This window comes from Lemur catta, chromosome 5 (genome assembly GCF_020740605.2).
Source record: "Lemur catta isolate mLemCat1 chromosome 5, mLemCat1.pri, whole genome shotgun sequence".
In the NCBI taxonomy this organism is placed as follows: Eukaryota; Metazoa; Chordata; class Mammalia; order Primates; family Lemuridae; genus Lemur; species Lemur catta.
Window position 1 is genome coordinate 52780354 of NC_059132.1, and position 25284 is coordinate 52805637.

At 44.0% G+C, this 25284-nt stretch overlaps 1 protein-coding gene across 7 annotated transcripts in view; it reads right to left on the reverse strand.

Annotated features, from left to right (window-relative positions):
- Positions 1–24768, reverse strand: part of SIRT5 (sirtuin 5) — a 32344-nt gene extending 7576 nt beyond the window's left edge. Inside the window, exons 1-8 of one of the 7 annotated variants that reach the window (XM_045551813.1) lie at positions 23902–24210; positions 14090–14239; positions 11199–11332; positions 8852–9077; positions 5525–5612; positions 4680–4733; positions 2714–2837; positions 943–1058 (exon numbers count right to left, since the gene is read on the reverse strand). In XM_045551813.1, coding sequence (XP_045407769.1) covers positions 943–1058; positions 2714–2837; positions 4680–4733; positions 5525–5612; positions 8852–9077; positions 11199–11332; positions 14090–14204 — 857 coding nt within the window. In that variant the 5' untranslated portion in view covers positions 14205–14239; positions 23902–24210. Of the gene's footprint in view, positions 1–309; positions 1059–2713; positions 2838–4679; positions 4734–5524; positions 5613–8851; positions 9078–11198; positions 11333–14089; positions 14240–20868; positions 20936–23901; positions 24221–24304; positions 24359–24532; positions 24602–24702 lie in introns of those variants that run through there. The other 6 variants (XM_045551807.1, XM_045551809.1, XM_045551812.1 and 3 more) reach the window with 6 other exon arrangements.
- Between the last annotated feature and the right edge of the window lie 516 nt (positions 24769–25284).

Below are 25284 nucleotides of genomic sequence, written 5' to 3' on the forward strand. Positions count from 1 at the left end.
ACCAGCCTGGGAAACATAATGAGACCCCGGCTCTACAAAAAATAGAAAAATTAGCAGTGTGTGGTGGCACATGCCTGTAGTCCCAGTTCCCAGGAAAGCTGAGGCAGGAGGATCACTTGAGGCCAGAAGTTCGAGGCTACAGTGAGCTACGATCGTACCACTGCACTCTAGCCTGGGCAACAGATGGAGACCCTGTCTCTCAAAAAATAAATAAAATAAAATATGCATCTAAAGTAAAAAAACCATAGATTAAAATAATGACAAGACATTTCAGTGAAGCTTTATTTTTAATTTATTTATATTGATGCATTACTTATTTATATTCTATCTTATTCTAGGAAGGAATTAAGCAGACTGATAAAAGTGAAGGCAAAAAAAGTGAAGTGAGGGGAAAAAAGCAAAACAAAGGTGAAGACATAAAATGGAACCTGGAATGAGACTAAAAATGCATACTATGATATCTATACTTTCCACACAAACTTGAGAAACAGGATCAGCGTCATCATATGGCCACAAATACAATATTCTTGGCAAGTAGACAAAGGAGGAACTTTCCCAGGGGGCCCCACCATGAGAACAGCGGGTGACGAGGGTCTGTGTGGGCCTCTCCCAGGGCAACCTACATGTAAAGGCCAGGACTAAATCTAGTTCAAAAATACAAATGAAGAGCAAAGCCTAAAGAATTAAAGAAGTGTTCTCAAAATGTGAAGAAACAAAAGCCCTATGGCAAATCTCACATAAAAAGGTGTATTAATAGTTACCTCAGTCTATAGTTAATGATTTTTTTGTTCTTCCGTTAAAAGCAACTACAGACCAAACAAGAAAACAAACATTGTATCTTTGTTTTTTTTGTTTAAATTAGAACAGTAGGTAAACTCTGTTGAGATGACCACATCCAAACCTGCCCTCCACTTCCCATCTCCCACCAGGGTGTCCCTGTACCTGAATCTGTTCGTGGCTGGGGTGGTCTCCGTGTTAAACTCGGCCACGGGCACTCCCCTGGCAGACACCTGGGGGGCAAACATGGCGGCCGGGTACACCACAGAAGAAGTGCCCACCTGCAAAGCAAGCACACAGCAATGCCCAAATGGCCACATATAGGGACAATGAACAATTTTTTAGAAAACCTTACATAAACTCTGGTAGGCCTGTGGTTGCAGGTGTGAGGAAAGAGAAGCTAGATGGGATAAAATGGAGAGCACCCAAGGGCTAGGCGGAAAGTTAAGAGGCATCATTTTGGCCAATCACCAGAATTTGGGAAGAACATGTGATATGAAAAGGAGAGTTGTGCGAATGCAAAGAATGGCAAAGGAATGACTCAATTAACATTGGGCAGGTAATTCTGGGTTTTTTTCTTGCTCTTTGAATCCATGCAAATGATCCATAACATTTTTTGCATTTTCTAACTTAAAATATATACATGTCATCCATAATCCCACTATCCCAAGATAACTACTGTTAATGTTTTGATATATATCCTTTCAGGTTTTTCTTATACATATATGCTTATAAACATTCTTTACAGGAATGGGGAGATAAGAACATGTTTTGTAAACCAGCTTTCTCATTTAACAGCCCATCTTGAACATTGATGTTATGCACTCAACAAACACTGGCTGAATGAACACACACCATGAGAAAGTGTCTCTGCTTTTAAAGATGTATTGAGGCAATTTTGAAATATGTATATGATTTGTCCAATTAATTCCACTTCTAGGAAATGTGTTCTAAAGAAATAATTTGAAGAGCATGCTAAGATTTATATCTAAGAATATTCCCCATAGCATTGTTTAAAGTATCAAAATTTAAAACAGCCCAAATGTCTAGCAACAGAGAATTAACTAAATATATTATTTTTTTGTCCATATAATAGAATACTGTGCAGTCAATTAAAAGATGATGTAGATTTGGATGTATTATCATGGAATATGCTAAATGAATTGCTATGTGAATAAAATAGTTTCAAAACAGAACATACATCATGAACTCATTTTTGAATTTTAATCAATATATGTATATCTGCAGTAAGAAAAGAAGTTTATCCACTTCTAGAGCAGAAGTGGGAAACTTTTTCTGAAAAGGGCCAGACAGTAAATTTTTTAGGCTTTGCAGGCCATATGATCTCTGTCAAGTACAAATACTCAACTCTGCCGTTGTAGTGTGAAAGCAGCCAGGAGAATAAACGTGGCTGTGTTCCAATAAAACTTTATTTACAAAAACAGGTAGCAGGTAAGATGTGGACCACAGGCCACAGTTTGCTCACCGCTGGTGTAGAAGAGAACATACCAGACTGCTTGCTAACAGTGATGGTGGATTATGGGTAATTTCTAATTTCCTCTTTACAATTTTATACTTTTTTGAATTTTCTCAACTAAATTTAATAATGAGCATGGATTATTTTAAAAATATGAACCAATAACATGTTCTTTCCTTTTGAGGGGCGGTAGGGTAGAAGGCTTTGAGATGCCCAAGACGCGGTCTTGCATAGTATTTTAAGATCAATTCTTACTCATTGTTTCTTAGTTTTTCTCTAGGACACCACAAGACCTCTCAACACACACTTTAAGAAAAGGAAGGAAAGGAGGGAGGAGAGAAGAAGGGAGAGAAGAAGGAAGGGAGGGATCAAGAAAGAGAGGAAGGAAAAGAGAGGAAATTCCAGCCCAGTCTCCGCATTTCAGAAAATCCCCAGGGGTTAGGGAAGGGCGTGACCTACCACTAGACATAAGTCACAGAGGGCGAGCTCTCTGTCAACCTCCTCCAGAATGGCAGGATCTAGGTTTTCTCCAAACCACACGACGTGAGGTCGCAGCAAGCCCCCACACCCAGCCTCTTCACATCTAGAAGAAAGTGATCCTTAAGCCAGGTCCAAACTGGCCCTGCCAGGTCCACCCTGTGGATCAGAGGGAGGTTAGCGGGTGCCCCAAACCCAGCCCACCCAGATGCGTCACCTCGGATGCTTCTTATCCTCTATCCCCTCCCAGCCCAAATGAGCGTGCCCTGGATACAAAGTACAAAGTCTAACTGTCCTTATGAAGTTTCTATCATGTCTGTATGCACTAAGGCAGCAGTCCCCAACATTTTTGGCACCAGGGACCAGTTTCACGGAAAACAATTTTTCCACAGATGGGTGGGGGGTGGGGGGCAGAGCTCTGGTGGTGATGTGAGCGATGGGGAGCGGCTGTAAATACAGAGGAAGCTTCGCCCTCACTCACCCACTGCTCACTCCCACCCCACCCCCATTCCTAAGTTTCATGGAAGACAATTTTTCCCCAGATGCGGAAGTCTGGGTAGGGGTGGGGGGACGACGACATCTGAGCTCTGCCACCCAGTCCCTAACAGGCTGAGGACTAGTACCAGTCTGTGGCCCAGGGTTGGACCGCAGCACTAAGGTGACGTGTTGACATGCTGTTTCAGCTAAGTCTGATGCTCTCTTTTCTAAATGGCTTTCTCTTTCCCAGCTACTTCATTCCACTCATTGGCACAACTGTGCTCACAGTTACCCAGACCTTGGAGTAATATCAGACTCACATTTGCTCCAACACCCCAGCCACCCCCTGATTTCATCAACAGCCTCCTTTCATTTCCTCTCAGATTCACCTCTCTCTGGCCCCGTCTACAGCCAAGTTCTCCAGTGGCCATTACCAAACACCTCCCACCTCCCTCCCTCCACCCTCCAGGTCATCCTCTATAAACCTTCTAAAGTCACCTCTCCAAACACCATGTCCACATTAACCTCCTTCATCACAGGAGTCCCCGGGACTCCCTATTCTTTCAGATGGAAACTTTAGAATCTAGCAATGAAAACCCTTATGTAAAAAATAAAAAGGGTTCTGTGGTTAAATAAGCCAGCAAAATATTAACATACCATAACCACTTTTTAGATAGCAACAACAAACAGGCTTTAGTGGATTAAATGCTCTGAGAAGTCCTACGGTAGAGTAAATGTATTTTAACTTTGGTTTAACATTTCTGTATTTATTTCAGCACATAACATTTTTTTTTCAAGTAATGCCCATCAACATCGCATGGAATTAGTGCTCTATGAAAAACTTTTGAAAGTGCTGTTTTAATGTATGGTCCTGAAAAATGGAAATAAAAATCTTCCTAGGGATTTTTTTTAAATCCATATAAATTCTATTTGGACAAAGAAATAATAAATGCTTGAGATGATAGATATGCTAATTACTCTGGTCTGATCAGTATACATTATATGTATCGAAACACTACCATGTACTCCATGAATATGTACAATTCTTATTTGTCAATTTAAAAAAATTCTGTTTGATCCTATAACTTCCCTTTGCAAGACCTTTTATTGCCTCCTTAACCCTGGGTTAATAACACTGGTGACATTAACTGACCAGTTCCAGGATGCAGCCGCCAAGCTTTCTGTACGCTGGATCACCATCTGTCCCATAAGAGCTTCAGAAAACTATCAAATTATCCCCCACAACACAGAACAAAAAGGGATTGGAAAGAAACCACTCTTTTTACCCCGGTTCAGTTCATCCTTTGTCCTTTTGCCTTTGGTCTCAGAGGTCAAGGCTGGTTTTTACATTTGTGTATTTGATTAAGAGGCATCTCACCAAATAAATGTTTAGGTTTTGATTCCTAATTTTCCTTTTTCTTGCAATCTGGAACGCCAAATACAAATCAAAGATTTTTTTTTTTTAACCTACCGGGGAAGTTTCTCAACTGGGATACTGGCATCTTTTGTTTCAGGTTCTGGAGCACTGAAATACATAATATTAGAAAAGAAAGAATGTCATTGGTATAATCAAAAAACAAAGAAATAACATAGCCCAGTAAGTTTGTGCATTTGCCTGGCAGTAGCACAAAACTCCTAATTAACGCATGCTAACTTGGAAGGGTAGCAGACGGATGGACCCCAGGCATGAAATCCCAGCGGCTATTCTACCAGAGGGGAATCTGTGTGTGGAGAGGGCTGGAGTGGCCACATGTACTGAGGGGGAGCTTCATGATTTGCCTTTATATGTCATCATTTGAATCTCCTGCAATGGCATTATATTAATAATACATTATTCACATGACTTATACTGTTTTAAAATGGCCCAATAGGATTTTTCTCACTATTCTAAATCTATTCTCAAATGTTTTCCTAATTGTAATAATAGTACATATTCTTCACAGAAATGTTGAAAAATTCAGAAAGATATAAGAGAGACATAAAAATTACCCATAGTCCCTCTACCCGATAATCCCTGTTAACATTTTGCTGTATTGGTCTTTTAACTATATACAGATACACAAACACAGAAAGGGTGTGTGTGTGTGTACATACAAAGTTGGGATCATATTGTACATACTTTGGTACCCTGTGGTTTTCACTTAACATGGTAACTTGCAAGCAAAATACTTCTTTTATTATATGGCGGTATTGTGTCTAGTCATATTTCTCATAAATATTCACAGGAATCTTTGATGAATGTTCAATTTTCTCACATTTATGTTTGACCTAAAGAAGAACACAACACATACTTATTCTGAAGTGAGATGTAATTACCCTTTTCCTGATAACGCTGGACAAATTGGACTCCTGTAATTCTCAGCCACAATTCCGCACGAGGTGCATCGAGTTTTAAATAAGCTACCTGAAAAATACACGTTAAGCAAGTCCAGAGTTTAGTATAATGAATTGTCTCCATGTTTAAAAGGGTACAAAATAAGTTAGTTTCCATACTTCATTTTAGTGAATGGCCTGCCCTGGGTGTCGTGGGAATGCAAAGGCGTGCAGAACTATCGAGCCAGCCATGAGCACGCCCTCGAGGACTTCATAACCTGGCGGGGAAGCAACTCACTCCATGACTAACGTGCTCCCACGTGACCTCGGAGTGACATTCACATGGGCAAAGTGGCCAGTAGGGTAGAAGGAGCTTGACCTAAAGCTAAGGGCATGATTTACTAGCATATGATTGATAAAGGTTCGATGGCATGGGATATGTTCACAAAATTTTAACTTTGGTTTCATTAAAGCTTGAATCTTTTATACAAAATCAGCTCAATAAATAATCAACTAAGTGAAAAACATAATTGTTAACACTGACAACCATTTACTGAGCTGGAGCAATAAAGGTGCCACAATTTATTAAATAGTTGCCAAGTGCCCAATGGTGTTGAGCCCTGTACATGCCACGGTGGACATACGCTGTTCCATTCTGCCCACTGTTCCCTCTTTGGGGAGCCGTCTCCCATCTATCCTATGCTGAGCCCATGGGGCTGTCACCGACAACCCAAATCAAGCTCCACACTGGTCCCATCCGAGTACCTGTCCCTCTGGCCTTTTTGTTTGGTTGAAGGGTGGGTATTCCAGCCAAGCAAAGCCATCCAGGGTTTGTTTTCCGAGGAGACAGCTAAACTAGTGAGGCTGGAGCCGCCAGAAGCCACCTCCCCGGCACACGGGGCAGATCAACTGCAGAGGGACAGGGAGGCTGAGAGGAGAGGGAGAGAGGCCGTAAGGAAAATATGACGTCAGGTCCACCCCAGGGTCTCTCGGTTTTGTGAGTCAAAATACCTATCCTACTGGTTTTAGTGTGAACATTGTTTCTCAGGTTAACATCTCTGAAATTCAGATGTGTCCAACAATTGTTACCGGCCAGATGACAGATGTAACACAGTCACTGTGCTCGCACAGAATTGTTGAAGGAGAATGCTGATCACTGAAATGTAGGATGACTTGGTTGTTACTCTCAGCGACCCGACTGGACAAAATGTGACCGCGGAATAGTTCAGCTGACAAACCATTTAAGGCCATTTGCAGAAGGAAAATGAGTTCTGGTTGTTTTCTATAACTCTTCCACTGACACTTTTTGGTAAGATCAAGAAAGGCCCAGTATCAAACTTGCAAAATGTGCAAAAATATACCTTAAGCGAGTCTTAGATGAGAATCCCAGAGATAACAGAGGGGCATTCTTTAGGAAACACTGCATCATCCAACCCCCAAAGCAGGAGTATGATGCTGCACAGAAAACAGCCATCCGTGCCCTAAGTCCCTCAGAAGTCACTCAGAAGAGCTATACAATGAGCAAAATCTTAATCAGTTTACTGTACTCATTTTGTTTTATGAATGCATAGGAATGATATAATTTCTAAAAAAATTTGTGTCAAAATAAGTTTTAACAAGCCCTTTCTGTAAGTATAAAATGAAAATTCTAAGGGATAATAAAACAGTATACATGGTTTAGGCAGATTATATTCTAAGTGGCACATTAAAAACATGATGATGTATCTTAAAATCGAGGGCCTTCAGTCTGATGAAATGAAGGGTTTCATTTATATTCTCCTAAATTAGAAGAGAGTTCTCGTCATTTGCAACTAAAAAAAGCCCCGACTAACACAAATATATGATCTTATTTAAGCCTTACAACAGCTCTGTAAAATAAGCATTATCATCTCAGGTTTCTGTATGGCCAGGACATAGCCCATATTTCTGACATCACAGAGAAATGAGAAGGGCCCAGACCCCACAGATGTAGGTACCAAAAAGACAAGCAGTTACTAGGTGGCTGACTGCTCCTGGGACAGACAAGATCCAAGTGAACAGTGCCCAACTTTTCTTTTTTTTTTTTGAGACAGAGTCTCCCTTTGTTGCCCAGGCTAGAGTGCCGTGGCATCAGCCTAGCTCACAGCAACCTCAAACTCCTGGGCTCAAGCAATCCTACTGCCTCAGCCTCCTGAGTAGCTGGGACTACAGGCATGCGCCACCATGCCTGGCTAATTTTTTCTATATATTTTTAGTTGTCCAGTTAATTTCTTTCTATTTTTTTAGTAGAGACGGAGTTTCACTCTTGCTCAGGCTGGTCTCAAACTCCTGACCTGGAGCGATCCTCCCACCTCGGCCTCCCAGAGTGCTAGGCCAACTTTTCTTATCTGGGTGACCTTGAGCCTAAGCAAAAGCCAGCAGACTCACTGCACACATGCAGAAACACACAGTTCCCCTGCTGGTGTGGTGCGCTGCCTCTGGAAATTCCACACTTAGAAATGCATTGCCTGGGTTTGAAGTTTTGCAGACTCTTTAAATGAAAATGGCCTTGGGAGGAGCCTTCCTTATACACTCTGTGCCCATGTGTGAATTAATGTGTTAGACCTTTGGTGAGAGCAAGGCGGGGAGAGGAGTCAGGGGACAAGAGGGAAGGGAGGGGGTCCTCCAGGATGGAGGAGGGAAGCCAGAGGGACCCAAGATAAACCCCACCAACGTCACCAACTTGGTGGGTTTGCTGTAGTCAAGGGCACAGAGCCAGAAGGTCCCTAAGGCTCCAGAGCAGGCTTCAGAGGAGAGCGCCCATGGGGACAAAGGGAAAGCGAATGGACACCCCAGGATGCTGAAGTCTTCCTGCCGGATCCTGGTGAAGCCCCCTGTCCACAGCCCAGACCTGCGGCCTCGGCTCGGCCAGGGTATTCTCACCGCACAGCGCCCTCCCCAGAAGCCCCGGAAGGAGGGGCCGTGCCTGTGCAGACCAGACACCTGCGGCTTTTGGGAAAATGCAGACTTTGATTCAGTGGGTCCAGTCGGGGCTGAGATTCTGCATTTCTAACATGCTCCCAGAGGATGTGACACTGCTGGCTCCCAGACCACACTCTGAGTGGCAAGGATGTAGGAGATGACAAGTGAACGATGCTAGGGGGCCAAGTGATCCTCCCATCACCAAAGGTAGCTGTTTAGGTGGCCCAGGGCACCAAACTCTCCCTGAGGGAAATGCCACAGCACCCTGGGGGGCGGGACAGGTGTTCAGCAGGGAGGGAAGGAGAGAAGGGACCAGAGATTGTGCTGAAATGGCAGGACATGTGTTTTAAAGTCTGGTTCCCCTCCATATGCAAGGCTGAGGGGCCTTACCATGGATTTCCAGAAGGTTCTTGGTGCCAGCCTTTTGGTGCAGCTCATCTATGTTCTGGGTGATGACCATGACCCGTCGGCCCTGTCTGCTCAGCCGGGCCTCGCACTCAGCGATGGCGAGGTGCCCAGCATTGGGCTCCTTGCTCTGCATGACCTCGCGCCGGTAGTGGTAGAACTCCCACACCCGGGACGGGTTGTGGGCAAAGGCCTGTGGGGTCGCCAGGTCCTGGGGTTCGAGAGGAGGCAGGAGTCAGGGAAGAACCAGGGCAGCACACGCCCTTCCTCTCTAGATGGGGCCGGCAGCCTCGGGAGGGTGCAGGTGGCAGCAGGGCACCTGCAGGTTCAAACAGCAACAGCCCCATCCTGCAGCTGACCTGGGGCCCCGGAGAAATCGGCCTGAATCTCTCCAGTGACGAGGCAGGGACAGAGCCACCTGCCCCATCTACCCCTCAGGTAGGTCATGAATAGGAAGTAAAGCAATATGTGGGAAGGTATTTGGGGTTGAATCTACTTATTCACAGAGCCCCAAAATATACAAAGTGAATCGAATTTTGAGGTATACCCAGGAAAAACAGGAAATGCAAAATGGCCAATTGAGGTAAAATGGCCACAGTTGAGAAACTCTGTTTTCATAACTACAGCTATGGCTACACATGCACATATCTACACACACATAACTACACTCACAATTACACATACACACAAAACTACACACATATACACAAGGGCACATAACACAACTACACATATAAGAAACCATATGCATGTTAACAGAACATATAAAATATATATTTTTTAAGTGCGGCTCACCCTCTCCGAAAGACAGAGCTCATCTAGGGTGACAGAGCAGGGCAGTGGCTGTTTGGACTGAGAGGGGCACGGGGAACTGTTAGCCGTGACGGAAGTGTGCTTGACTGTGGAGGTGCTGGCGTTACACAGGGGTGCCCGCCTGTCAAGACTCATCAGACAGGACCCACAATGTACACAGGTGCATTTTATTCTATGTAAATTCCGCCTCAATAATGTTAATTTTAAAAAGAAGTGTGGTTTTTCTATCAAGGACACGTTCCCACGTTGAACATGGGTGCATTTTAGTCTTCCCCAGAGGGCCCCTCTGCTTGGTAGCAACATCAGCCTCTGCTCTGCGAGGGGACACCCACCCGACCCCAGGCTCCCCTCCTTCCTGCTCTCCACCCAGAACACGAGTGGCCTGGAGCACTTCCGGGTGTCCTTGGAATGGGGTTGGAGTCAAGTGTGTTCTCTTGACTTCTTTGCATGCCCACCAGCTCTGAGCCTCCCGGACACGAATGAGCACCCTCCTCCACGTGCCACCCGCATCCCCTGAGGTCCCACCCCTGCTGCTTCTGCTCCAGGGACTGCCGCAGGCTGCTCCTCTTCCTCGCTGGACCCCCTGGCCTCTGCTCTTTTTCCTCCCCCTTCACCTTTAAGTGGATGACCCCACATCACAGCCCCCAGGCCTCACCCGGAAGGCAGCAGACAGGTGACAAACATCCTACACATCTGCCAGTCATAGACACTTAAGAGAGGAAGGAAGGGACAGGTTCGTGAACTCTACACTCAGCAAGAAATTACCCACTGAATAGGGAAGTCATGTTTTGAAGTAATGATTGCTTTCATTCAACCAACAAAAATCGATTAAGCACCTACAGTGTACCAGAGTTCTGGGAGCTGGAGACAGTGAAATGAATACAACAGGTAAAACTCCCTGTCCTCCAAAACTAAGGATGCCCTGAGTCGGGATAGGAGGGGACATGTTCTATACAGCACCATGGTGGGGGCCGCACAACTACACCCATTTGTTAAAATTCATTGAATCTTACACTTAAACTTGGTGATCTTTATTTTGTGTGTGTGTGTGTGTGTGTGTGTGTGTGTGTGTGTGTGTATATACATATATCTTAAAAATTGGATTAACAGAAAAGATCTGCACCCTCACAGAACTTACACTCCAATGGCCTTCACATAAATTTTTTAATGTCAAGCCCTAAGCCTTAGTTTTAACATGAAAAGGTCACAGAAGTTCTAGCAATGAATTATGTGAACCAAGATTTTCTGATTCCACTTTAACACGATTACTAGAAGAAACTGTTATCTGAATAAATGCAACCTACACATATCTAGAAAGTAAGGAAGGTGGTTTCTTTGCTTAAATTTTAGATCTTAATCATAGGAATTTTGAGTCGATGCCAAAATCAAGGGGACGATGGGGTCACAGGTGATTTCAAATTTCTCCCTCTGGGCTTCAGGCACTGGGATCAGTTCTAAGTCAAACTCCATTACGGCTTCATTCAGAAAAGCCTTTTCACGTTCTGGAAACATTACCAACCTGAGCCTGCCATTTTCTCCAGTAACCTCCGGCTCCTCTGAACGTCGGAACTCCGCTTTCGGCACTAACACCAGCTCCTGAAATGACGACTATATGCTTTGCCTTTGCAAAAAGCTTGCGAAAATCTGCCATACCTAAACAGAGAACAAAATCTTTATCAGACAAGTGTGCCAATGTGGACATTTGTATCCCATAACAATTATATCTTGAACTTGACCTTGCATGAAATTATACTTTAAAATACTCAAACAAAAATCATTCCTGCGCCATGAAGACACCGTCTCATGCAGCTCGCTGGGTGAGTATACAGTCTCTTAAGGAAGCAGAGCCTCTGGCACACACACGCTGCAGGCTCTGCATTGCAGCTCTCCCATCCAACCGTGTGATCTTACGCGAATTACTCGTCCTTTTCCATCCTCCTTTGCTTGGCTGTTTGATGCGCACAATAGTGCCTTCCTCAGAGCAGCATTGTTAGGAAGATTCAAAAAGACTAATGGGTAGCAATCCATCTTCCCTCATAAAAGTAAAAACAAGCTTGTGTGTATGAGTGCTGAGCTGAGGCCCCTGGACCCCAAAGCCTACCCTTCCTCCCCAAATTTACCTTCCTTCTGGGGATCTTGCTAGTGCAACTTCCCTGGGCATGGCGACCCAGGGTGAGGACAAGGGCTCCCCACTTGTGAACAAACATGGGCACGTGACCTTCTCCTTGACAGCTCAAATAAGAGTCAAACTTTTCAACAAGACACTACAGAGGCACAGCGTGTGGCTGAGAGCAACACCTTCTCTCCCAGGCACTGCGGCTCTGCAGGCCCTTGTGTGTCAGGTAAGTGCTGTGGCCCGGCAGGTGCCTAAAGGGTACAGCGATGAGCACAAGCTGCCAGGAGAAGAGAGACTCCCTCTTCCATCCTCCCCTGAGAAGCGAGTACTGGACCTCATTGCCCATGGAGGCCCAGGCCACGGGAGCAGCGTATGTCTCAGACTTGGGGATCTTCCAGGCGTGGCCGACATGTGCTAAAGCCCTGAAGAGCCAGCAGAAGTGGAACTGAATTCCTCAGCTGACATAGCAGCTCCTGGTCTTCCCCTCTCGAGGGAATGGCAACCAAGGCTAACCCCTGGACCGAATGAGTGCCCCTGGAGAGATGGAACTAGCGACAGGAAGGAAGGAGGCAAAGAAGGAAGAGAGTAAGGTGGGGACTCAGAGGCAGTTAACTTGAACACTAAAGGGAAAGGGGCCTCATTTTGTATCCCCGGCGGTTAGGGACATTCTACTGGGTTCTCACACATGACTCCCTCTAGGCAGGCCTGGGACTTCCTCATCCTCCTAAGCCCACAGCCACACGCCATGCCTGGCTCCGGACAGAGACTCTCACTAAAGGCTCAGTCCCTCCTCCCCTTCCCTTCCTCTCTGCCCTACAATAGACTACTGTGAAAATGAACAAAGAAGAAACGTAGACTCTCACAAACAAAGAAGCAGAGAGCACCAGCTCCCTCTCTGGCTGCATTCCTGGAGCTCTCTGGTACCACGTTCCTGGCAGCCTGAGACCGCATGAAATGAAGATAGCCACAACACGCCGTCCTCTGCAGGTGTGACCAACCCAACGACCCTGCCAGCCATGCCAAAGCTCTGGCTGAACGCGCAGCCCTTCCAGGGACAGACTGGCGTGGAAAATAAGCCCACCTGGAGACACAAGCTGTTCAACCAGGAAGAACTGGGAAGCAGAAACCCCATCTGGGTAGATTAGAGTTTCTATCTGATCTAATCTCTTGAAAGAACAAGATGCTTAATAAGAAAATGTGTAAGTACTTTTCTAGGAACGTATGTGTGAATCCTGGGTTCTACCCTTACAAACACCCTTAAGGACTTCAGGGTTCACCCCTAAAACTCTCCCCAGACCTAAAGGTCTTTTCTACCCCAAATGGAAACTGTCATCCTACTGACCAATATATTCCTAGGTCAGAGTGACTTCTATTAAGGTACCACTTTAAGCAACTTCTAGAAACAAATAAAAAACTCAACCTAAATTTGCTTCTTGGAAAACACGATGTAATATATAGTAATGTTAATGTGGTGTGAAATCTTTAAAAAAAGACATTTCCCAACTGCTAAAGGAAAACACGCCAGCATGTTTTGTCATTCCCAACGTCGATGGCCCACTTTTAAACAAGGTCAGGCACACACTTCTGGATCCCGCCACAGACTCTAGCAGCCTGCTCTGCACAGCTGCGCACACCAAGGGGGTGTGCAGTTGAGTGGAACTCAGTTCTTTTAGTTCTTTTCCATTCCTGACGTTAGGCAAAACGGAAGGAGGGGCTCTTACACCTAGGCAGACTCACAGCATTAGGACAACCGATCCAAAAGTTGAAAAGGAGGTAGAAAGAATTCACCTTGGCCTCTCAATGTCCTCGTGAAGCACTGTTTCACAGTCCCACGTATGGGTCATTTAATTATAAAAATCTGTTAGACTCTATATTCACACCAAGGGCCCAGGTATGTTCACTTGTAGGTTTTTGTGATGTAGGGCTACAAAGATTCTGCTGTGCAGAAAATTTAACCCCATATTGCCCGACAGGCAATCACCAGCTTTCCTCCCCCGCAGAGAGGTGAGAAGTTTAAAGTACAAATCACGTGTGAAAAGCTTAAATGCAAATATTCTGGCAGAAGCAACAAAATGTCCTAAACGGCCCTAACTTGAGTATTAAGAGATAAGCTCTGACTCTGCTCCAGAGTGGGCTCACTTAAAAGAGAATAGGATAGAGTGGCTTTCCCCAAAATCTTGCCCAACACATATTTTGATGTAGACACTCCCCTTAAAGTGTAGCAAGGTTCGGGTATTTCACAGGTTCTTCACATGCCGCTGAAGAGGAGGAGGTAGCTGACTGAGAAGACTTACTTGAACTTGGACGAGTCATTGTCAGGCAAATCTGGGTGTGTGTGGGGGCTGGAGGCTTCAGGCCACAGCACAGCTGGGAAAACAGTTGGCTCGGGACAATCTGGAGAGGTCGCATCAGATTTTCTTTGTAGTTTTAATTCTTGAGGTGGGCTTTAGAAAAATCACAAAAACAAATATAGTAGAAACAATCAAAATATTTTTATATATAGAAATATACACATCTTTTTATATTATATATACATACACATATGCATATAGCTGTATATAAAGTAACAATGCCCTTAACAAAAATCTTTGGTAAGAGATCTTCATGATGTTCAGCCTCTAAACTGGCTGATTTCAATGTGTGTTCTCAAGCGCTCCTAGAACGTGCAGAGATGGCCTAGAACAGTGGTTCTCAAAGCATGTTCCCCAGACCACCCGTGGTACCATCCCCCGAGATCTTGTTGGAAATGCAGTCTCGGGCTCCCCCCAGATCCACTGAATCAGAAACTCTGGGGGTGGAGCCCATAATCCATTTCCAGGTGATTCTGAGAACCACTCAAATGTGAGGACCACTGCCTTAGAGGCTTGGGGAAAAGAGTCAGATTCGAGGATTCATTTGAAAAACTTCTGCTTTTAAAAAGGTATGAAAACCGCTGGTCTGTCAACTTTTGGCCAAAGTACAGTTTCCATGAGAATATAATTCTAACTGAGAACTGAAGTAGGAAGAGAAGGCATGTACTATGACAACACACAGGATTAAGATAGGATTAGTGTCAGAGAAAGTTGTAGCATCTAAAGCACATTTAGCAAATCTCTATACCTGAGGAATTTTATAAAAGGAAAACAAACAGAGAGAAAGACAACATTTGTATCAATGACAGTGACAATCAGCAGAGCTTACTTCCATCTAGTGGGCCAAATGTTGGCAGAACTGAGGATTAAAGATCTGAGCATATAGGAAAAATAGAAAAATAACACATTTCCCCAAATGATAAATCCCTCCGTAGGATAATATACCAAAATTACAAATGCACTGTCCCTTTGACCCAGCAATCCCAAGTCTGGGGACTTTTATGAGTTAGACTTGCACCCATCCAAAGTGACATATCTACAGATACCAGATTAGACCATTGTGGTAAACAGCAAAAGACTAGAAATAACCGCAGTATCCAACTGTAGGGGATGAGTTCAATCAACAGTGGCACGTTCACATTATATACTTTGGCAGCTATAAAAAAAGAATGTACATATGATTCCATTTACATAACATCTGGATAAACAAAGCTATGGGGGCAGGAAACATCAGTGGTTGTCAGAGTGGGGAGGAGTGAACACAGAGGGACATGAGGGGATTTTGGGGGGGGAAGGCAATGGCATTGTCCTGTATCTTGATTATGGTGGTAGTTACATGATTTTATCTTTCAAAACTCATAGAACTCACAAGGGTTAATTTTACTGTACGTAAATTATACTTAAAAAGAATGAGTATTTCAGTCTCACAGAATCAAAAGAGTTTAGGCCATTGGTTGGACAACAATGTGAATATACTTAACACCACTGAACTGCACCCTTAAAAATGGTTAGGATGGCAAACTTTGGTATGTGTATTTTATAACACAATTAACAACAAAACAAAAAAACAGAAGAAGAAAGTTCTTTCTAATCTGATAGAGATCCCCAGAATATTATGCTGAGGGGAAAAGTAAGACGCAAGTAGTGTTTTGAAAGAGAAAGAGAAGGAGATGTAAGACTATTACCTTAGTACTTATTCACATTTACATCAAAAAAATTTCACAAGAAATTAGTAAAAAGCATTGAGTGTGGGGTGGGAGATTTATGTATGAAGAGCAGAAGCAAAGATTTTCAATATATATGTTTATATGTTGGTTTGTCAATGCCTCGCAGCCAAAGGCCAGGAGCACATCTGTAGTTGAGCAGACTGCAAGAGACAGAGCGTACCAGGAGGAACTAGAGTGTCTCAGTGGCGGTCCCCGACCTTTTTGGCATCAGGGACTGGTTTTGTGGAAGACCATTTCTCCACAGGGGTGGGGTGGGGGGTGGGGAGTAGAGCTCAGGTGGTGATGCGAGGGACTGGACGGTTCGCTTTTGAGGGACAGGTTGCTCCACCACTACTCACCTCCTGCTGTGCACTCTCCCCACCCCCCACACTACGCCGCAGGGCTGGGGGTTGGGGTCCACAGTCTCGGAATGTTAGAATGGATTTACCACAGGATTTGGGGTTGAGTTAAGTCACGTTGGGGAAGGGCTCACGGAAGTGGGGTTTTGCTCTGGATTGGATGCTGTTAGGAAACAGGATACTTCGACTGGATATGGTAAGGAATCTTATCCAAAAGGTGGAAGGAATGAAGTGAGGCTAAAGTGATCAGTCAAGAAGCAGCCGTCCCTCATATTAGCCAGGATGGGGGAGTGTCTGGCTGTTTTTTGTGGTTTAGACCTGTGCCTGTCTTTGAGTTCAAACATGATTACTGAGTGGTCCTGTTCATGTCCTGATCCATCGTGGTCACAGAGAGGCCCTGTCTGGTGCCGGCGCTCTGTGATGTGGTTTATGCTCAACGGGAAAACACCAAGGCCTATGGGATAGTGCCGGGCCCCAAACCGGGAGCAAACCAAATGACCTTCAACTTATAAAGGAGTAAACAAATTGTGGTTTAGTCACACCATGAATACTACTCAGCCATAAAAAGAACAAACTGCTAATCCATTCAACAACATGAATGAATCTTTAAAGTGTTACGCAACAGTAACTTTGCAGAAAACCTGGCAGCTGTCACCTTAACCAAGTGATCAAGTTAACATCACCAATAATAAGGGACGTGACTTCATCCACCTCCTCTTGTGATCCAATGACAAGGGCAAAGCATCACTGTGTGGCATTTTCCCCCCAATCTGACAAAGAGAAAACACCAGACAAACTCTGAGGCGCCCTCTACAACAAAACTGGCCAATACACTTCAAAAAAGTATCAAATTTCTGAAAGCTGAGAACTACCCCAGGCGGAAAGGAGCCATGACAACTAAGTGTAATGTGGGATCCTAGATTGGAGTTGAGAAATAAAATAAAGTCCTAAGCTCCCCAACTGACTGAACAGATCCCCCTCTTGGCCAAGGGGACCCAGACGAACCTTAAAACTGAAATCCCAGCCGTGACAGGACTGAAGGTCAAACACACCTCATTATACGCCTCCTCACTATCTGCCTTCACGTTTTCTTCCCTGAGGGTTAAACAGAACCAGCCCTTTGGAAAGACTTGCTCCACCTGGATTTCAACCAACTGCCTAATGCTGCTCCTCCCTTTTCGTGGTTTTGGCACTACAACCGACCGGCATTCCTTCCTGGTAAGGGGCCACCAGTCCTGGAGTGGTCCTGGCCAGTCTACAGGGGATGTCCTCCACCTTTGACACCAGAGAGCTGCCATAATTCTGAATGAGACTCCCTAAGGCAGCATAAAGCTGAATTGCGCATGCGCATATTTCTCCTTTTGTAAATATCCACGATCCCTCCCACAGGTTGTTAAGTATGTACATTCAGCCACTCCACTCAGCAAAAACTCCCATCCCTTTACCATTCCCTCCAAGTGCTTGTTCTCAGCTTCTGCCTGGGACTATGCTCCCCAGCCTGCCAGACGGCCCGCCTGCAGGCTGCAACCCCTGATGAGAAAAAAAAAAGCTCCCCCTTCCAAATTTATGAACCTTGTCATTCTTCAGTTGACAGATTCAAGATCTGAAAAGGGACGTTAGTGGAACAACTGGCAGAAACTGAATGAAGTCTGTAAATTATTATAGTTAACAGTACTGTATATGTAAACGTCTAGGTATACTAAATGTCCTGGTTTAAATCATTGTACTCAAGTTAAGGTGTTTAACATTTGGGGAAGTTGGGGGACTTGGTGTGATATTTCTGCAACATTTCCGGAAGCCTAAAATTGTTTCAAAATGAAGTTGCTTTAAAAGAAAAAAGTATTATGCTAAGCGAAAGAAGCCAGACACAAAAAGCTACAGAGTCTTTGAGACCATTTATATGATCTGAACAGGCAAAACCGTAGGTACAGCAATCACATCAGTGGTTTCCACAGACGGAGTGGGGAGAGTGCAGTGGAGTAGAGAACTGTCAGAGCAATGGAAAATTCTGTCTTTATTTTTGTGATGATTTTTCAATATTCCTAGAACTTTATAATAAAAAGGATGAATTTTACATAGTGTGTATAGAGTATTTTGATAAACCTCATCTACAAATAAGCAGCAAGTGGACAAACTTGCTGAATACTGAATACTGAATAGATAGTAGGTTAGAGAAACATGATAGATACAGTGTTTCCAGAACAACCTCAGGGGACCATACTGTCTGGCTGCCTGGAGTCATCTCTGTAGGGAAGGAACACAGACTGGCTGCTGGGGGGAGAAGGTGAGCAACTTGATGCCCCAGCAGTTGAGAGGGCAACTCTGGGGAGCAGCTTGCAGACTCAGTGACAATGGGGTGCCCAACCAACATGAACATCACCCTAGTGCTTGTTTTAAAGGAAGCTTGGGGCTGGGCGCAGTGGCTCACGCCTGTAAACCTAGAACTTTTGGAGGTCAAGGCAGGAGGATTGCTTGAGGCCAGGACTTCAAGATCAGTCTGAGCAGGAGCAAGACCCCCTCTCTACAGAAAACAGAAAAACTAGCTGGGTGGCATGGTACGCCTCTGTAGTCTCAGCTACTCAGGAGGCTGAGGCAGGAGGATCGCTTGAGCCCAGAAGTTTGAGGTTACAGTGAGCTATGATGACACCACTGCACTCTAGCCAGGGCGACAGAGTGAGACTCTGTCTCTAAAAAAATTAAAATAAAAAAATAAAGAAAGCAAGCTCGGAGGAAATGGTTTGGAATGATCTTTAACCAGCATGGGCATGATAAGCTTTTTCTTTAAACTTCAATTTATTTGGAAAACCTCAGTAAGGGACAAATGAGGGATTTCCACAGTTTATGTTTTCAATTATGGAAACATTTAAAAATATACCAAAATAAACAGAATAGTATAAGGAACCCTTATATTCTGATCACCCAGATTCAATAACTATCAAGAAAAATGGGTATGAGGCTTTAAAAATACTGTCACAGATAATTGTTAAACTTGCATATCTTGATGAAAATTGTGAGGATTAAGGCTCTCAATACTAACTTTAGCTAAAAGCTTCTTATATGTTGCATGAAGTTACCTATGCTACCATTTTGAGCTAAATACCTATCTTTACTTATTTCTCCCAAAGATGGATATGTTTTTTTTCCACTGTTGCTTTCTAATATTTGAATCTGAAGACTTCAATATGATCCAGCCTTCCAATTTGATCCAGAAAATCCTTTTCTTCATTTGTAGGTTTTTACACATCAGGACCCATCCCCACTTACTGTAAAAGAATTTTAGGTAACTACTAAGTAAACTGTCATATTTTTTCACAGCCAGGAAAGTAGGACTGTAAATGTCTTTAAGAATTTAAAATCCAATCAACAGAGGCATCATGTAAAGCACTCAGTATGATGATACTGTAGAGCTCTTCCGCGCAAGAGGGTCAAAATGATGCTTCTCCTGGGCAGCTGTGACATAAGGGAAAATCTTCATTCTACTTTGAAGATGAGTGTTGAATGAATTACTAAGTATAAAGAGTTGTCAAAAACATAAGAACACTAAGGAGTTTTTAACTCTAGGATTGACACAAAATTGTAACTTGTATTACATGGGTAAAATGTTAACTAATTTTTCATCTAAGTTTTTCTATTGGAATGTTTCCCTTACTGAGTAGTAATAATTACTTTCACCATAATGTGGAACTTAAAATAATAAAATAGAAAAAAGTTTTATTTGCTGATGTTTCAACATTTCCAAAATCACTAGTTTCTAGATTCCTTGACTAGGAAATTCAATCAGCAAGTACTTTTTTTGGAATATAGCCTTAGTTTTCATCTTATGTGAACTGTAATGTCCAATGACATACACACACTATATATGTACATGCATATACACACACATACTCATGGATTGTATACAATTAAAATACTTTTTAAACATGTATATTTTTATTTTAAACCTTTCATCTATACTAATTTAGGAATTTATTAGTGGAACCTAAGTTTTTCATGTCTATCTGAAGTGATGAATTAGTGAGATAATTTGGGTCTCATTGGTTACAAAAACCACTCTCTTGCCTGTTTGAATAGTAAACATTTCACATGATTTTTTGAAATGAATATGGAAGCTATTTTCCTAAATTTTCTGTTAATTTACAAGATGTTCTGCCAGTCAGTCTCTCAATAAATGTGAAAACAAAGTTGAGATTAAAAACAACATTGAACGACACCACCTGAAGTTATTCTCAGGATAGTAAATGCTCATAACATAAGGCTATTTTCAAGATGCTACCACAAGTCTTTACTGAAAGCATCCTCTGTGGCAACATGTATCTGTTTTCCTAGGAGGTCGGCAGAGACAGTGGTTTTACTTTCCACAAGCTTACAACTTTGTTCAAGTCTGGAAACATTGCCAGAAGGGTGAGGGGGCACCCCTGTGAGAATCAGAGGGCAAAGGACTCAGGTTACCCAGCCAGAAGACTCAGGGGTGAAAGCTGACCTAGGTGAAGCCTCTTACCTTGATTTTATCTTCCAGGTGGGAAGAGAGGCCTTAGGGGGGAAATAAACTCATTCATCAAACAGTCACTGGGGGCTTTCTGGGTGCCAGACAGGTTCTCATACACTGACATTACTCCAAGTAATTTACTGATGCTTTTTTATGAAATCTGAAACTTACCTACCAAATTAGAAAAAAGGAAATATGTCTGTGTGTTCCCTGTGAAAAAGGAGGCACTCTATCAATTCTGAAAAATGTAATAAATGAAAGGTTATGTCAGGAAGTTCAGGGAAAAAATTTACAGAAAACATTAATTTAAAACATATGATCTTTAGCTAGACTAATAAAAAACGAGAAGACTCAAAATCAGAAATGAAAGAGGACACATTACAACTGAAATACAAAAGACCATAAAAGACTACTATGAACAATTATATACCAACAAATTGAACAATCTAGATGAAATGGATAAAATACTAGAAACATACAACCTACCAAGTCTGAGTCAGTAGGAAATAGAAAATCTGAACAGACTAATAATGAGTAAGGAGATTGAATCAGTAACCAAAAGTTTCCCATCAAATTCTCCCAGGACCTAATAGCACCACTGCTAACCTGAATGCTACCAAACATTTTAGAAGAACTAATACCAATCCTGCTCAAACTCTTCCAAAACACTGAAGAGAAGAAAATATTTCCAAACTCATTTTATGAGGCCAGCATTACCCTCATACCAAAGCCAGACAAGGACAATACAAGAAAATAAAACTACAGGCTAATGTCCCTGATGAACATACATGCAAAAATCCTCAAAATACTAACAAACTGAATTCAACAACACATTAAAAAAATCATTCACTATGATCAAGTGGGATTTATCCCTGGGATGTAAGATGGCTCAATATATTATATGTAAATCAATGTGATACATGGTATTAACAAAAAAAAGGACAAAAACCACATGATCATCTCAGTAGATGTAGAAAAAGCATGTGACAAAATTCAACATCCTTTCATAATAAAAACTCTGTACTCAACAAAATAGGTATAGAAGGAATGTACCACAACATAATAAAAGTCATACATGACAAGCCCACAGCTAACATTATACTCAATGATAAAAAGTTTAAAGCTTTTCCTCTCAGACCAGGAACAAGATAAGGATGTCCACTCTCACAACTTCTGTTCAGTGCAGTACCAGAAGTCGTAGCCAGGGCAATTAAGCAAGAAAAAGAAATAAAAGGTATCCAGATAGGAAAGGAAAAATTTTTCTATATGTAAGTTTTTTATATGTAGTATCTATATAATACAAATAATATAGGTAAAATATATTTAAGATATAGATAGATATATAACACACATATAGAAAGATATAATATATAACCATACATAAGATATATAATATATAGATACATATATATCCACAACATTGGTCTGGGCAATGATTTCTTGGATAGGACCACAAAAGCAACCAAAGTAAAAATAGACAAATGGTATTGCATCAAACTAAAAAGCTTCTGTACAGCAAAGGAAACAATTAACAGAGTGAAGAGACAACCCACAGATTAAGAAAATTTGCAAACCATACATTTGATAAGGTGCTACTTATATAAGGAAATCAAAAAACTCAATAACAAGAAAACAAATAACCCAATTAAAAATGAGCAAAGTACCTGAACAGGCATTTCTCAAAGGAAGACATATGATGGTCAACAGATATATGAAAAAATGGTCAACATCGCTTATCACCAGGGAAACGCAAATTTAACCACCATGAGATATCACCTCACACCTGTCAGAATGGCTATTGGCAAAAAGATGAAAGATAACAAGCATGAGGCTGTGGGGAAAAGGGAACCCTGGTACAGTTGGTGGGAATGTAAATTAGTATAGTCATTTTAGAAAACAGTATGCAAGTTCCTCAAAAAGCTAAAAACAGAATTGCCATATGATCCAGCAATCCCACTTCTGGGTATGTATCCAGAGGAATTGAAATAACAGGCCAAGGTGGGAAGATTGCTTGAGGCCAGGAGTTCGAAACCAGCCTGAGCAAGAGCAAGAGCAAGATCCTGTCTCTACAAAAAATATAAAAATTAGCTGAGTGTGGTGGCACACGCCTATAGTCTCAGCTATTTGGGAGGCTGAGGCAGGAGGATAGCTTGAGCCCAGAAGTTTGAGGTTGCAGTGACCTGTGACGACACCACTGCACTCTAGCCAGGGTGATAGAGCGAGACTACATCTCAGGGGGGGTAAAAAAAGAAATAAGAATATTGAAGAGATACCTGCACTCCCACATTTACGGCAGCACTATTCACTATAGCCACGATATGAAACTACCTAAGTGTCCATCAGTGAATGAATGGATGAAAAAAATGTGAGCTATATACATACATATATGTATGTATACACACACACACACACACACACACACACACAATGGAATACTATTCAGGCTTACAAAAGAAGGAAATTGTGTCATTTTCAACAACATAGATGAACCTCGAGGACATTATGCTAAGTAAAATAAGCCAGGTAGAAAGACAAATACCACATGATCTCACTTATATGTGGAATCTTAAAAAGTCAAACTTAAAGAAGCAGAGAGTAGAATGGTGTGACCAGAGGCTGGGGTCAGGGAGAGATGGTGGTCACAGGAGACAACGCTTCAGTTACACAGGAGGCAGAAGATTTAGTGTTATATCACACAGCATGGTAATCATGGTTGATAACGTACATTTCAAAAATTGTTAAAAGAGTAGATTTTAAACATTCTCACCACAAAAACTAAGTAGGTAAGATGATGGATACATTAATTAGCTTGATTTAATCTTTCTACATATATATATATATATATATCAAAACATCACATCGCATCCCACAAATATATACAATTATTTTTCAATTAAAATAAAAAATAATAAAGTGACAAGAACATGCAAAAACGTTCACAGGCATTCAATAAATACTTTTTGAACACCTATGAGCTAAATGAATACACCAGTCCCCAGGTATACTAAGGGGCTCCATTCCCTCTACCCCTGCATCATCTGCTCTTGTCAAGGTCACCAGCTACCTCTACCTTGCTAAACCTAACGGTCAAGTCTCCATCCTCCTCTTTATTCATGTCCAGCCTCTGACTCAGTCCATCGTTCCCTGGGCAATACTTGCTTCCCCTGGCTTCCAGCCGCCACTCTCCCCTAGTTTTCCTCCTACCTCTTTGGACCTGCCACTCTGGGTTTCCCACCTTCCCAGGGCTCCAGACTGCACACACCGCCACCACGTCCAACAGACGGCTCCCACTCCACACGGGCAGCCTGCGCTCCAGAAGTCCCCAAGCCGCCTCCTTCCAGAGGCACCATCCTCCCGGCTGCTCCTCGTCCAAAGGACTGGGCCCTGACCCTGCCCTTTCTCGCACACCCCACAGCCAGGCCAGGCAGTAAATCCTGACGACTTCACCTTAACACTATGTCCGGAACCCGACCCCTCCTGCCACGCCCTCTGCCACCACCAGAGCCACGATCCTGTCACCCCGGCAGCCGCAGTGACCAGAGTGACCTTTCTCAAAAGGGAGGCTCTGTCTCGAGCCCTCCCGGGTCTCGCGGTCCCAGCGGCTTACCAGGCCCACGTGCTCAGGGCGGGCTCCTCACCAACCTCGCTGCCTGCCCCTCCCTCTTCTCTGCGGCCGCAGCGACCCCCGGCAGCGCCCGGAACACCCTGGGCCTCCGCACGTGCTGCTGACCCCGCCCCAGGAACCCCCGGATCCTCCCCGGGTGCCTCCGAGACTTCCTCCGGGAGGCACCTGCGCCCCGACCGCGCTCCGGACCGGACCTGACCTGCGGCGCACCTGGGCGAGCTCAGGGGCCCGCCGCCCCTAGCCGTCTCCCGCGTCCCGCGTCCGGCCCCCCGGGGGCCTCCCTACCCAGTCTTTGGTGCCTCCCCGCCCCACTCCCGCCCCCCGGTTCTCTTCGGCCCTCCAGCCTCGTCCCCTCCCCCCGGGTCCCGGATGCCCCCCACCTTTGCCGACCGGTGACCGCGGGGGCAGGCTGGGCTGCGCATGCGCACCGCAGGCTGGCACCGCCCCCGCCCCGCCCCGCGGAGCTCGTGCGCGTCCAGGACGCCCGAGCCGAGCCCGGAGGCCGCCGAGGCCCTGGGGGCCGGCGGAGACACACCTGCAGCGGGTGAGTGCTGGGCGGCGCGGAGGCTGGACGGGGAGCCCGCGGGACTAGGCAACAGGGGGCGCAGCGGCTCGGCGTCCTGCCCCACCGCAGCGGCGCCTGCCGGAGACCCGGACCCCTAGCAGTTCCCCAGTCTTCTGTGTAATTGAACGATTGTTTATCTTTCTTTGGGGGATGGGGGTGTAGGATGGGGAGGGCGCGGTGACTTGCTTCCGAGAGTCATTCCACTGCCCAGATGTGTAGTGAATTACTGCCTACTTTGCTTCCTCCTTCAGCAAACAGCTGGATCACACAACTTCAGGACAGAGGACTTCAAATGTTGGGGTCATTTTCCCCTGAAACGTTATTTCAAATGATGGTTGGTTCCCAGTCTAGCCCATCAAACCTCCAACCCAATGACGAGTGCCCTCTGCCCTGCTGT